The following is a 13349-nucleotide window of genomic DNA, read 5'->3' as shown; positions in this document are numbered from 1 at the left end:
TTTTGATCAAGAATTATTTTATATTAGAACGCACCTTTACATGTTATAAAATAATTCATAAATTCATACAAATATAATATATTTATAGCTGCATATTAAAATTGCAATTAATCATTAATTAACGAGATGAGATGATAAATTCGAAATGGCATTTCGCTCGTTGGCGCCTCGGATACGTCATCGCGCGGAGCGGAGCGGAGCGGAGCGGAGCCGAACCGAGCCGAGCGGAGTGTCGCGCGGCGCGCGCGGCCTCAGTCCGCGCACGGCCGCCACAGAGTGAGGACGTGTGACGCTTCTCGGCGTGTGCACTCGTAAAAATCGGAGGGAGAGAGAAAGAGAGAGGGATACGTGGCCCGTGTAGTTCTCGCTCGTGCTCCTCATCTCGCCTCGATCTGTCCACGCGAATGCCGAACGACTGCCAGTCATGATCACCGCCGAGACGCGATACCTTTTGCCGACGCTCGTCCTGCTGTGCAACCTCGTGGTCGCGTACGCCCGTTCCTGGGGTAAGTCATGAGAGAGGGCACGTCGGCGGACGTGCGACAGGTACTCGGGGATGATCGAAGCCGATCGTCCCTGATGAGAAACACCGTGGTCGGTAACGGGCCGATTGATATCGGGGTGGTTGTTCGACGACACCACGGGGTCGGGTATCTCGCGGCGCCGCGCACACCACGACGGCCGGCCGCGTCCGTGTACCCGTCCGCTCATACGTGTGCGCATGTGTTGGTGCACGAGCGCCGACTCCATTCACCCGCGGCAGCTCGTCACGTACGCCACTTTTGCGCGCTCGGAACCGTTCGTCGCGCGTGCCGCGCCGCGCGAAAAGCTGAATGAAACGCGACCGCGATCGGCGATCCGCGTCTTCCTCGGGGCATCGTCGATCGCGCGGCGCCCCGCGATCGACCGTTCTCCCGCGTCCTTACACCTGTTTTACGTAATGAATGTCAGCGCGGCCGGGGGTGACCGCGCGCGCGGGACCGCCGCACGTCCACACGCGAACATCAATGGAAAACGAGAGCGAGCGGATCGCGATGATCGCAAGATCGTTGGGTAGGACGGGCGGATGTCCGCGACAATGTCGGAGGTCGCGATGATTTGAGGATTTCGAGGCGGTTCCTTCCTCTTGGGACCTCGGATTTAGAGCCGCGCGCGGGCGAGATCTTGTGACCTTATCTCGTTCTCTCCGTGATAGATTGTCAGGAAATGGAAAGCCACCGTACCTTGAGCCGATTCTTGGCATGAGGAGAGAAAAAGTATAGAGAAAAAAAAAAAAAGAGAGAGGAAACCCATATGAATATGAAGTCAATCGAGATCACTTAAAAATTCGGGGTCTCGAGAGTTCATTCTCGCGTTGTTAATACGCCTCGAATAATCGGGAACGTAATCGATACGCAAGAGTATTTGTATTTGAATGCTGACTCCGACTCCGCTTTGGGAAAGCCAGTAGTCAAAGATCAAAGTCGCATGAAGTATGATAATATAAATAATAATATTATGTAATCAGGGAAGAGCTATCTCTGTCGAGACGCAGTTATTTATACGATCGAGAAATTTCTCCTTGGCGCCAATTTTTTCCTTTCTTTCTCTTTTTCTCTTTGATTATTAATAAATATAATATATATTTCACCCAGCGGAAAGTTACAAGTAAAATCAAGAATACGCCAATATCTCACGTTCTTGAAGATAATCGATCGAATTTGAGCTTGGGAAAAATCGCACGATTGTTCTCCGATCAGTTGCTGCTTATTTCCTAGATTGCCTAGATTTTAAATTATTATTTATGTATTTTTTTTTATTATTAATTATTTATGATTATTACTATGTTAACATTTTTTTCGTTTGTCACATACAAACTGAAATTGTCGCACCGCGGTCAAGCTTTTAATGTATGCGTGCGTATTGCGCGCGAAAAAAATTGCACGTGTGCGCGCAAAATCATGCAAAATATGCAAATGAAGCGAACATGTTGCAAGCGCGAACTTAATTTTCATAAATTCATCTTATCATCGAACGCACTATAATTCTTTCAAGAAAATTCACACGTATCGCCAACATACCTTGGTGAATTTCCGTCGTTTGACAAATGATAGTTCCTCAGAAGGGCGAGCACCGAAAAGTTCCATTGTCTATTAACGAAAAAAACATATCGTAATTTGAAATGTGAGTTACGTTAATGATATTTGCGCCGAGCGCACAGCTCTTGGCGGCATCGAGTTCCGCTTGATCAAACAAATAATATAGTCAATAGAATAATATTTTCGTGCAATATTCTATATTTATTTCCCCAATGACATTATTAATATATTAGCTATGTAATAAATAAAATATAATGTTGAAGGAAGCTACACGCGCTGAAAGTCGATTTTGTCGAAGAATCGACCGCGGTGTTTACGTGATATTTCACGATGCATAATGCATAACAAACTGACACGGAGAAGAAAAATGGATTTGTTTAGCTCGCGGTAATTTCATAATCGGGTACTTATTAATCTCAAGTGTATAAACGCTAATGAATACGGCATTATTTATGAATTTCGCAGAGACTGAATATATAAAAAAGCTGAATATATAAATAATGATTAAGCGTAAGATAATAAAAAGAAAAATCCGAGTCTCTTATTAGCTACCAAGTCGTTTACTGGCTTTATTTCTCTCTTCGAAATGTACTGTTTTCGTTATAAAAAGCCATCTAATGGTCGAAGGAGCGTGTATCTAACGTCAACAAATTATGTCTTCCCGCATGAATATCCTAGTGTCCAAACCGTCCAAGTGATCGGTAAATATCCAGTCCCCGATTTGACGAATGAATTATTCAACACTGAATTGAAGAGTCGTTAGAAATGTTTCTTCGTACGCGATAATCGCAGCGTGATCACGCTACTTTCTCGCCGTCGCGAGAGAGAGAGAGAGAGAGAGAGAGAGAGAGAGAGAGAGAGAGATAATCCAGCACATAAAAAATCAGGTGAACCCAATACATCGCTCGATCGCGATTTGTTGATCTACATTGGCGAGCGATAATTCTTGTGGAAGTTGACGAATCAGAATTATTTCCCGCAGAAATTTCACGCAACGTGCGTCAAATCTGTATCGTAATTGTAGCATGGTGTTTTCCCGTATTGAATTTATAACGCGATGGGTTTGTAGTAGGTTTCAAGGAGAGACTGCATCAGCTGAATGTTCGGGGAAGAATGCAGCTGAAATATCTTATCTGCGAGTAGTACGCCTACGTGAACACGTAGGGAAGTGGCATTTAAGAGAGCTTTTAGTTATCTATTTACCTGATTCTTTTCTGTTTATCTTACTTATTAATCCTATCACTACCACTATCTATCGCATTTATACATACTAAACGCGACGCGTCCCTTTGCTCGTAAGAATTGTAATTTGTGTGTTTTCATTAGCAAGTCTGAAATCGTATATTGGAAATTAAAGTGGTTCGTTCATTTCTATTATCTAGCACTTAAAACATGCTTCGTCATTGCCGTGCGTCAAACTCTTTCTGTACTGTTATTTAGAAATTTGGCAATGCAGGTATAATGCACAATGCAATGAAAATATATTTATTTAGAAAGAATAACGTAAAAATAACGTAAAAATTTTCAGATAAATATATCGAGGAGGAAGTATTCCTTGAAACGAATGTTTTACGCGGAAAACGCTATAGATTCTCAGGTAGCGTGCGCCATGCGATCGTAGTTTCTCGAAAATTGACGCGAAAGTATATATTATATTATCATTGAGATATTTTTCCTCGAGATTATCACTGATAATCTCGCGCGCTACATAAGGTACACTTGACGTAATGATTACGTAATGTAATTCAGGATAATGAATTGTGATATAGATCATTTTCCTACTAATCGCAATGATATGAACTCAAGAGCGATGATTTTTAAATTTAGACTGCAACAGCTTTGCAGTCCATTTCCACATATTTTACAAAGGCATGATTTTAATTTTTTATTTTCTCGATCAGATCGATAAATGTTTATTTGTTAAAATCACATTATTCAACTTTTCTCCAAAATCTCACTGATTTTATTTGACTAAAATTGATTAGTTTATTTATCTTGAAGACAAATTCTACATTGGATCTTCTTTTTACAGATTTAGCCGTCGTAATCGGCAACGAAATCGACTTTTTCGCTCGTAACAGTACGCTCATGGGCCATGCTAACATTGGAGAAGCCGTTTCTTTGACCGGAGTAGCATATGACGATACTACTCGAATGATGTATTTGTCCGACGTAAGGAACAATGTGTCTATATTCAGTAACAATCTCACGGAGAAGAATTTCACGTCAACTCCCCTGCTGAAGAGTAAGTACAGAGCGCAAATTAAATCCTTCAATTATTGTAACAAGACTGAATTCGAGGATCCTGCGGAATATTTTGAAAAAATATTTAGAAAATTCGGAATTTATTCTTAATTCGAATTTCTTCATCATCATCATCATCATCATCATCATCATCATCATCATCATCATCATCATCATCATCATCATCATCATCATCATCATCATCATCATCATCATCATCATCATCATTATCATCATTATCATCATTATCATCATTATCATCATCATCATCATCATCATATCTCTCTCTCTCTCTCTCTCTCTCTCTCTCTCTCTCTCTCTCTCTCTCTCTCTCTCTGTGTGTGTGTGTGTGTGTGTGTGTGTGTGTGTGTGTGTGTGTGTCGCTTATATTCATAAAATTATATAATTGAAAATAATATTGTTATCTTTTGCTGTAATAAAATTAAAATGAAATATATATTATTAAATAATTTTTTAATATATAAATTTTGTTTATCATGTATATAAATATCATTTATTTAATTAAGATTATACGTGTGAAAGTTGTGATATTTAAAGAATATATTTTCTCATTTATTACATTTAATTTGTTTTATCTTGATAAACGTTCGTGAAAATTTTAGAGGGAAAAAATGCAGAAGGTATCAAAATTCATGGGAATGTGATTCCTGCGGTCGACGTTCACATAAATGCCAACGAAATTGCTTTTGTCTGATAAAGCGAATTTGTAAAATGCGTAAGAAATTCCGCAGGATTTGCCACGTATCTCATAAGCGTTTGCGCGATTCAACTAAACCGGTTTCATTAACGAAAAGGCGTTTACTCGGACATAATCATAAATCGATAAGATTCTTCTGCGTATATTTTCTTATCGATGTTTGCATATGATATCAAGGATATCTTTCTAGTTAGATCTGTTCCATTTCTCCTAAAAAAAAAAATACAATCTCTTGCTGAATAATAATATCACATGATTTAATATAAAAAAAAATTCTCCGATGAAATTTTTCTTTTGAAAATTTTTGGTGAATTTGAAACAAAAGAAATTGTTTACTGTGAAATGTAAATATGATCGATTAATATCGTTGTTATATCATCGGATTGCTTAATACACCAACAGAAATCATAAATTACGATGGAAATAAATCAACAATCAATTTATCAAATGTTTTTTTTTATCGCTGCTTATTCATAGAGGAGAACGGAATGCACGTCATCGGAATTGTTTTCGACACGTCGTTACACACTTTATTCTGGGTCGATGCCTTGAAGGAAACCATTGCGAAGATGCACGTATCACAGCACGGTGAACCGGGTGATCCTGTCATTTTGCACAATCTCACTGGGAACAACCCACGTGGTGTCGCCCTCGACGTGTGTAACAGGTGTGCCATTTACAATGTCCTGCGTCATGGAGATTCCTCCTCCCATCGCCGATTCATTCGTAGAATCGAGAAATGTCAAACGGTCACCAATCAGAAGTCGCAAATTCCGATAGAAATAAATAAATAAATATCATAGAAATGCAGTATAGGATCCGGAATCTAAGTTTTAAGTATATTCTTTATCAATTCTTCTTTATCAATTCTTCTTTATCAATTTTCGATTCTTTATCAATTCTATTATTATCTGATGATACTTTATATATGGTTTGGAAACTTTTATCATTGTTATTCAGTATGTTGTAAGCGTATAGGGTAAAATAGAACGATTAGCAATTATGCATAGTACACATAAAGCGGAAGTAAAGAGCACAAGACATGAATAGATCTCATGGATAGCTGTCGCGGCAATTCCCAACACATTCATCCGCCTCGCATTGTCAGCGAATGCTGATGCTTTAGAAAAGCATAAAAAAAAAGTAAAAGCGAAGCTGAAAATGTGAGCCTGAAAAAGGCGTTGCCCTTATTCAGATATTCCGATTGCTTATTCATGAAAAAGTCTTTTACAGTAAAATATTTCATATCATATTTTGTCATTATATGCGAAAAAGAAATATATCTGGAAAGTTAAATTTATTTATAAATGTAATTACGATTATCGATACGAAATAAATTTGATATGTTTTGTTTTGAATCCGAAAAAAAAATTACAAAGAAAGAAAAAAAATAAAAAATCAATAATAAAAAATTTTTCTTTAGCCGCATATACTGGACGAACAGCAACACTACGAATCCTAGTATCGAGTGTTCCAATCTTGATGGGAGCGATCGGAGAATCGTTATTCAGGAGAATTTATATGAACCCCTGGCAGTGGCGATCGATCATGCAGAGCAGAAACTATACTGGATCGACGATGTCGAGGGAATCCACTTCAAGATCGAACGCAGCAACTTGGATGGCAGCGAGCGAGAACTGCTGGTTCATAATAAGCACCAGCAACCGGTTTATCTGGCAGTGGATAAGGAATCGATGTATTGGTCCGATTGGGTGCACAGCGCGATATGGACCATGCCAAAGAAAGCCAAGGTTGGGGATTATCCGATACAGTTCAAATCATACTATAACTCTAAAAGGGACGCCGATCCGGCGGGCATTGTAACGCGTGACAACGTCGGTCAAATCGATTGCGCGACGATCCTATCGACAATAGAGAAGAGAACGAATCTATCCGCGGCTGTTCTACGATCAGCCGTTGAGACGTTCAACAATCTAACTACCAGCACGGAGGAATCGGATTTGACCACCGAGAGCTCCAAATACTGCCTAAATAACGGCCACCTGAACAAAACGGACAACACGTGCCGATGCAAAGAAGGGTAAGAAAGTTATTTCAAATATAGCTCTAAGCAAATTATTGAATAAATGATATTGACGATAAGACATAATAGAAACAAACGACTATGGAACTTTTTGGATAAAATTAAGAGTATTTTTTATTTATAAAAGAATTTAGATGAGAATCAGAATTTACATAAAAAGATGAAATTTTATACGAAAAAAAAAAGAATACAATAGTACATGTTATTCTAATTTAACTTTTAAATATTGTCAATTTTTTATATAATTCTATTTGTGTAGCTGCATATATAAAAAATCCCAATGAATTATTATGTAAATGATTTTTATTAGACAGATATTTCTGTATTCAGTTAACAGACTTTGAGAATTTATATAATCCTGCAGGTTCGTCGGACCCTTTTGCGAAATTTCCCTCTGTCACAATTACTGCCTCCGTGGTAAATGCATTATAAATCATCACGGATTTCCCGAATGCGAATGCGCGGATACATTTAGCGGCGTTCGCTGCGAAAGAGACATTTGCAACGGTTACTGCCTTTTCGATGGTGAATGTTCCGTCCAAAATGGAAGGCCAGTCTGTAGCTGTAAATATTCCAAAGGGACCCGATGCGAGGAACCGAACGACATCGTGGAGATCTGCGCATTTTATTGTGCGAGCGCCCGCACTGAATTACCTAACGTGACGTCGTGCAGGTATGTAAAAACGAAATGTATTTGTATCAATTCTGTATGCATATTTTCGATATTTAGTAACAACGTTGTTTAGTAACAACTTTTAATAAAGAAAAAATAATTAGGAGTCCAGAGATTACAAGTGTATCTAAGAAGAGTGATATTAATATTAATTTTAATTGTTGCGATTCAGAACAAACATGTGATTTTGAAGGCAATTTATATAAACACAGGAAAACACAGGAAATTAATATCTGATTGTGTTTGAACAGGTGTACGGATTCTAATCAAACGGCCGAAAGAATTACGCTTACTAAAAGTTTTCAAGATGGTACGCTATTATCGATATTCGTAGGCCTCACTATTCTGTTTCTTATAATGGTCGGCGTACTCAGTTACTATGTCAACAAATTACGAAGGCGACCGCGAATCAAGAGGCATTACGTGGTTAGTAAGGGCGTTACGCCGCTCACATCCCGACCGCAGATACCGGACAATCAGTGCGAAATTACCATAGAGAATTGCTGCAACATGAATATCTGCGAAACTGTGAGTGATATGTCATCTAAATAACGCCGCATGTAATTGATAGCGTGCGTCGCGTCAGTATCACTGACGCCAAAGAAACTTAAGACCGAATCTCGCGACGCTCATCTTCTTCGCGTCTTGTATTTTGCTTGGGATGCAAAATCATGACTTTTCGCAATCGCAATCGTTATCACACTCCTGTAATTACAATAATTATGAGGAAAGAAATTTTATTCGACTTAATTAACAAGAATATGCGATTGCATGACTCCAATTCGACAACATTTTAACTTTGAATTTAAAAGAAGTAATGAAATATCTATTCTCCTCTGAGCTATTTTTATTTAGAATTACAGAGATCATCTGTACTGTTAGCTTCCGAGGAAGATATAATTATTAGAGACTGTATATTATGAGTACGAGATTTTAAGCTACTTGCGTATATCTTAAAAAAAATCTTGTTATATGCTATTTTAACTGCCTTAACTGGAAATATTTTGGAAATATGAAGCGATAGTTTTCAGAGCAGTATTGTGTTAGTATTATATTGCAAGTAATAATTATTTATTAGTTAAATAATTTATTTAATTTTTTATATTAAAGGTGTAAAGTTACTTAAAAATGAATATGCAATGTAATTTTATTTATTTAATATGCAATAGACTTTATGATTATTTATTTTTATAATTTGCACTTGTTTTTATAATCAAGTCTATATAATTATTTATCAAAGATATTTTATTTATCATTAATTTTTCGCATTAAATTAAAAACTTGTATTAATCTTGGGAATAGACGTAAAACATGTGATTGTCAATATTCGGTATATATTTGGAAAGCTATCATATTCTTTTTTAGTATTCATTATCCTTTTATCTAGTATTAACAATATTTTCAGAATTTATTTGAGTGATGAAAAAAGGTTGGCATTAATGGAAGCATTATCTTAATGCAAAGAGAGGACAAAGTCAAATTATACTATCTCCTTTATACATACTTAATATGTTCATGCGTAGATTTCAATTTGCGTGCGCAATGTCAACGATCGAATTATATTAAGGCTGATCTGTTTTGCCGTTACATTTCCATTTGGCAATCAGCTAAATTGGAACTGTAATTCAGTCCCGTACAGTGTTAATTAAGCGATAATCCCGACAGTTATGGTTTTGTTTTGTCGCGCACAATTCTAAAACACGATGTATGTTTGTTATAAAATGAAACGACGGTCATATTAAAAATAAGACTTCCTACAAAGACGCCTGTGCTCTAATGACTAATATTGTGTGCTATTTCTAAAATTCAAGCTTTTTATAAATTTAAATGGATTTGTTTTATTTCGTCATTTTACAAAATAGAAATCGATATAGCGACTATCAGATAGATAATAGGATAATTTCGTTCTTTTACAGCCATGTTTCGAACCAAAATTACGAAGTGGCGTGCCAAGGAGCAATAGTATGAAAAAAGAAGAGAAGAACTCCTTGTTGGATAATATGGAGGGTAATTCGTGCTAGCACATGCTACTTTCATCTCGTCCTATGAAATGGCGAAAATTCTGCACGAGCTCTGCATCGCGTCGGAGATCGTATACGCTAAATCTTTCCACGTTTGTATATAATATGACGGTGAATTCTAGTATTGTTGTTAAGTTTGAAAACATCCGCGTTGATGGGATACTGTATCGGCAACGATTTCCCTCCATCTTGAAAAAGAAAGCCAAAGGTCTTTTTAGAAAGTCCTATTTCTTAGTACGTCATACACGTTAGGGCTGTGTTTTAGAACCATTCTTCACTTAGTAGTCATTAAATTTATCATTTTATAAAGGATTGGACGTTGGATCAAACAGAAAAAAGTTATAATAGCATCTAATTCTTGAGGCTCATTTTAGATTTTGATGTCATTATAACTTTTTGTTCTGCTTGGATCGATTTAATTATAGAATACACGCTGATTTAAAATTTTTTTTTTAAATCTATCAGACGCGCAATTTCTTCCGCTCGCAGTTGTAAGCAACATTAAAATTTTAAATAATGACGCAAGATATTATTATCTATTATGAAAATGTAAATAATACTTTTCATTGTTTTCTTATATTATTAATACATCTTCATAAATAGATGACGATAACTCAATTAGATAAATCAGTTTTTAAAGCAGTATGTAAAATAATAATAACTTCTAATAAAAATTCATAGAATTTTCATCTCACAAAATTAAATAAACAGGAGATAAAATGATATTGATCATCCATGATTGAGATAAGCAAGCGAAGGGAATTGCGTATAGGCAGCTTAATAAGAACTTTTCTATAATCTATCTGCTGAACAACATAATCTTGTTATGAAAAGTGCTAATATTTCTTTATCTTTTATCACGTTTTATTTTTGTTTATTTCTCTTTACCATTTAAAAAAGAATTTGTGAGCAAATTGAAGAGAGGAGAGAGAAAGTGAAAGATAAGGAAAATGTAGCTATCGCAATTATAAGGGATGTGCAAAAGTTGCCTTAAGCGATAATTCTAATCGTTGCTCAAATCACTGACAAAGTACTACATTCCTGAAAGAAATTTAGATCGCGATATGGCATCGCAGAAATAAATAATTCTCTTATAACATTTTTTGACTGAACCACCAGTCAACGAAGTTTACAGTACGTAAATTTTGTCAGTAATTTTATCATGCCAGTTCATAATTCGACATTTGTCATTTTTTTGTCGATTTTACATCTCGCATTCACGCGGATTATCGTCGTGCAAAAGTTTATATTTCGGTACAAACGCTTCTCTCTAACTCCATTTTCAATTAACGAATCTATTTCGTATAGATTTCCATAACTGTTCAATCGCTGACCATTCTTTATCATACTGTGAGTACAACATACGCGTGTATATACATGTACATCTAACATTTGTGAATACGCAGAACGAAGAATTCGGATTGGGTCGTGCTTTTATGCACTTAAAGATCCTATAACACGAATTCACCGCTATTGGATGTTAATTCAATTCGGGAATCGTTATCACTGATGTAAATTCAGAATAGTAATATGAAAATTTTATGTGGCATTGTCTAAGCAACTAAATATGTAACACGCATACATATATTATATTACGAGGTGTATACTAGATAAAAAATAGGAAAATGTTCAAAGAGTCACAATATATGCAAACGATCCTCATTCGAATATTGGATACCCAGTGATAAATTACACTGTAGATCTGTGAAACTTTGCCAGAAGTTTCCAATGTGCTTATACACCGATAATATCTGTAAATCTTAATTTATCTGATTTCGAAGGTCATCAGGATCGTTTTTGTATGGTATCGTTTGAAGATACCCATAGCGTTTATTGCAGAACAAAATCCGTTTACTTAATTCTGAAAGCTTTTTGTTCTGTATCGATATATGTAACGCGAAGCCAACTTTTAAATCTACTTCTTTTCTTCCAATTTTATTCCGTCGCGGGAGCGAAATATTATCCACGAATTTTATTCTATATCGCGTGTAATTATGATTTATATGATGTACATGCGAAGTCACATACGAGATATATAGCGCACTTGTACATTACAACTGATTTTATTTCGGTTCTTCCATTTATAAGGAGGATGATCGCAAATTTTATTTTTTTGTAATATCTATATTTTTGCGCAAATCGATTATAGTGCATAGCAATTACTTAAAGCATATAATCTGTTACATACACCAAAGTTATTTTTGCTAGTAATAATAATAAAGTGAAACAGTACAATATTATTGGTTTGCGGAATAATATTGCAATAATATTGAATTAAAATATTAGATCTTGTTTTACGATGTTACATGAAAGCTTCGTATTATCAAAAGTTTTTTATTTTTAACTGTCTAACTTAACTCATGTTATAAGAGTGGCAAACCAATGATTACCATGTTGTTCATTTAATTTAGGGTTTATATTATTCTTTATGATACGGAATAATGTTCCTGTCGTTGTGACAACAAATTATTCACAGTACATGACGATGCTTTTTGTTCCTGTATACGATAGATGCTACTTGAAGAAAATTATCATATTTGCTTTTTAAATTTATTGTATAATTTTGTACTAAAGATTTGCGACATTTGCTCGATTCTATATATATATATATATATATATATATATATATATATATATATATGTATATATATATATGTATATTTAAATATGAAATTATATATATGAAAGTTGCGCGATATGTATCGATATTGTGTTTGGAAGATAGCCCTCTCCCACACACTCATCCCCAGAGATGGGATAGTGGATTTATGGTGAAAGGGTTATATTCCTGAAAAAAATATGAAATGTAAGCCATGATGATGTATAATATGCAATATGTATCTTTATTTTATATAACATATCCAAAATGGCGAAATTCGTCGAAATGCAATATTTTCTCGAGCTTATTAAATAACAAATAATTATTTTTAGGTAGGAGTAATTATTTTTAGGCAAATAATTATTTTTAGACAGAAATAATTATTTTTAATAATCTATTATTTTGCATATTTAATATTTGATTTGAATATTTCTGTATAGAAATTCGAGAATTTATGATATTTGTTTTGAATATATGTACTTAAACTTTATATGTACAAAGTCGTATTTATATTATGAAACTGAATAATTAAATGCAATTATTAAATGCAATTTAAAAGCAACATATTGCATATTTTATATCCCTTTACAATGGTTATAACGCTGGTTGCTATTGTATACAGATTAAAGTGAAATAAAATGTATTATCTCTTATTACTGTGTAACCCTCTAAGAATTCACAGTGGACGCCCATTAAACATCCAACCAAACTTCTTTGATAGATCATTCTCTAGGAATTAATAGTGGACGTCCATTAAAGATCCAAACTCCATAATGGATGATACTCCAGCAATCCACGATGGATATCCATTAGAAATTTAGTCAACCTCCATGATGGATCCTTTAGGAATTCACGATGGACATCCCTTAAAGATTCAGCCAATCTCCATGATGGGTGATCCTCTAGATATCCACTCATCAAGTGGACATCTATTAGACTCGTTGTAAATCACTTAACGAAAAATTAAGAAAT

At 35.5% G+C, this 13349-nt stretch overlaps 1 protein-coding gene across 1 annotated transcript; it reads left to right on the top strand.

The window, feature by feature from the left end:
• The first annotated feature begins 235 nt into the window (after positions 1-235).
• Positions 236-13030, top strand: cue (Low-density lipoprotein receptor repeat domain-containing protein cueball). The gene is made up of 7 exons (XM_011637267.3): positions 236-506; positions 4111-4323; positions 5518-5707; positions 6464-7081; positions 7449-7757; positions 8009-8285; positions 9674-13030. The coding sequence occupies exons 1-7, from the start codon at positions 425-427 to the stop codon at positions 9776-9778; spliced, it is 1794 nt and encodes a 597-aa protein (XP_011635569.3). The 5' UTR covers positions 236-424; the 3' UTR covers positions 9779-13030.
• Positions 13031-13349: the final 319 nt, after the last annotated feature.

This window comes from Pogonomyrmex barbatus, unplaced genomic scaffold (genome assembly GCF_055798465.1).
Source record: "Pogonomyrmex barbatus isolate J1 unplaced genomic scaffold, ASM5579846v1 scaffold18, whole genome shotgun sequence".
Taxonomy (NCBI): Eukaryota; Metazoa; Arthropoda; class Insecta; order Hymenoptera; family Formicidae; genus Pogonomyrmex; species Pogonomyrmex barbatus.
The sequence above is the reverse complement of the archived record's forward strand: the minus strand, read 5'-3'. Positions and strand labels throughout refer to the sequence as shown.

Excerpts from the sequence above, each read along its gene's own strand:
- cue (XM_011637267.3), top strand. The coding sequence starts at position 425 with ATGATCACCGCCGAGACGCGATACCTTTTGCCGACGCTCGTCCTGCTG. Across the intron at positions 507-4,110 it reads CGCGTACGCCCGTTCCTGGG|ATTTAGCCGTCGTAATCGGC; the intron begins GTAAGTCATGAG and ends TTCTTTTTACAG. Across the intron at positions 7,758-8,008 it reads CCTAACGTGACGTCGTGCAG|GTGTACGGATTCTAATCAAA; the intron begins GTATGTAAAAAC and ends GTGTTTGAACAG.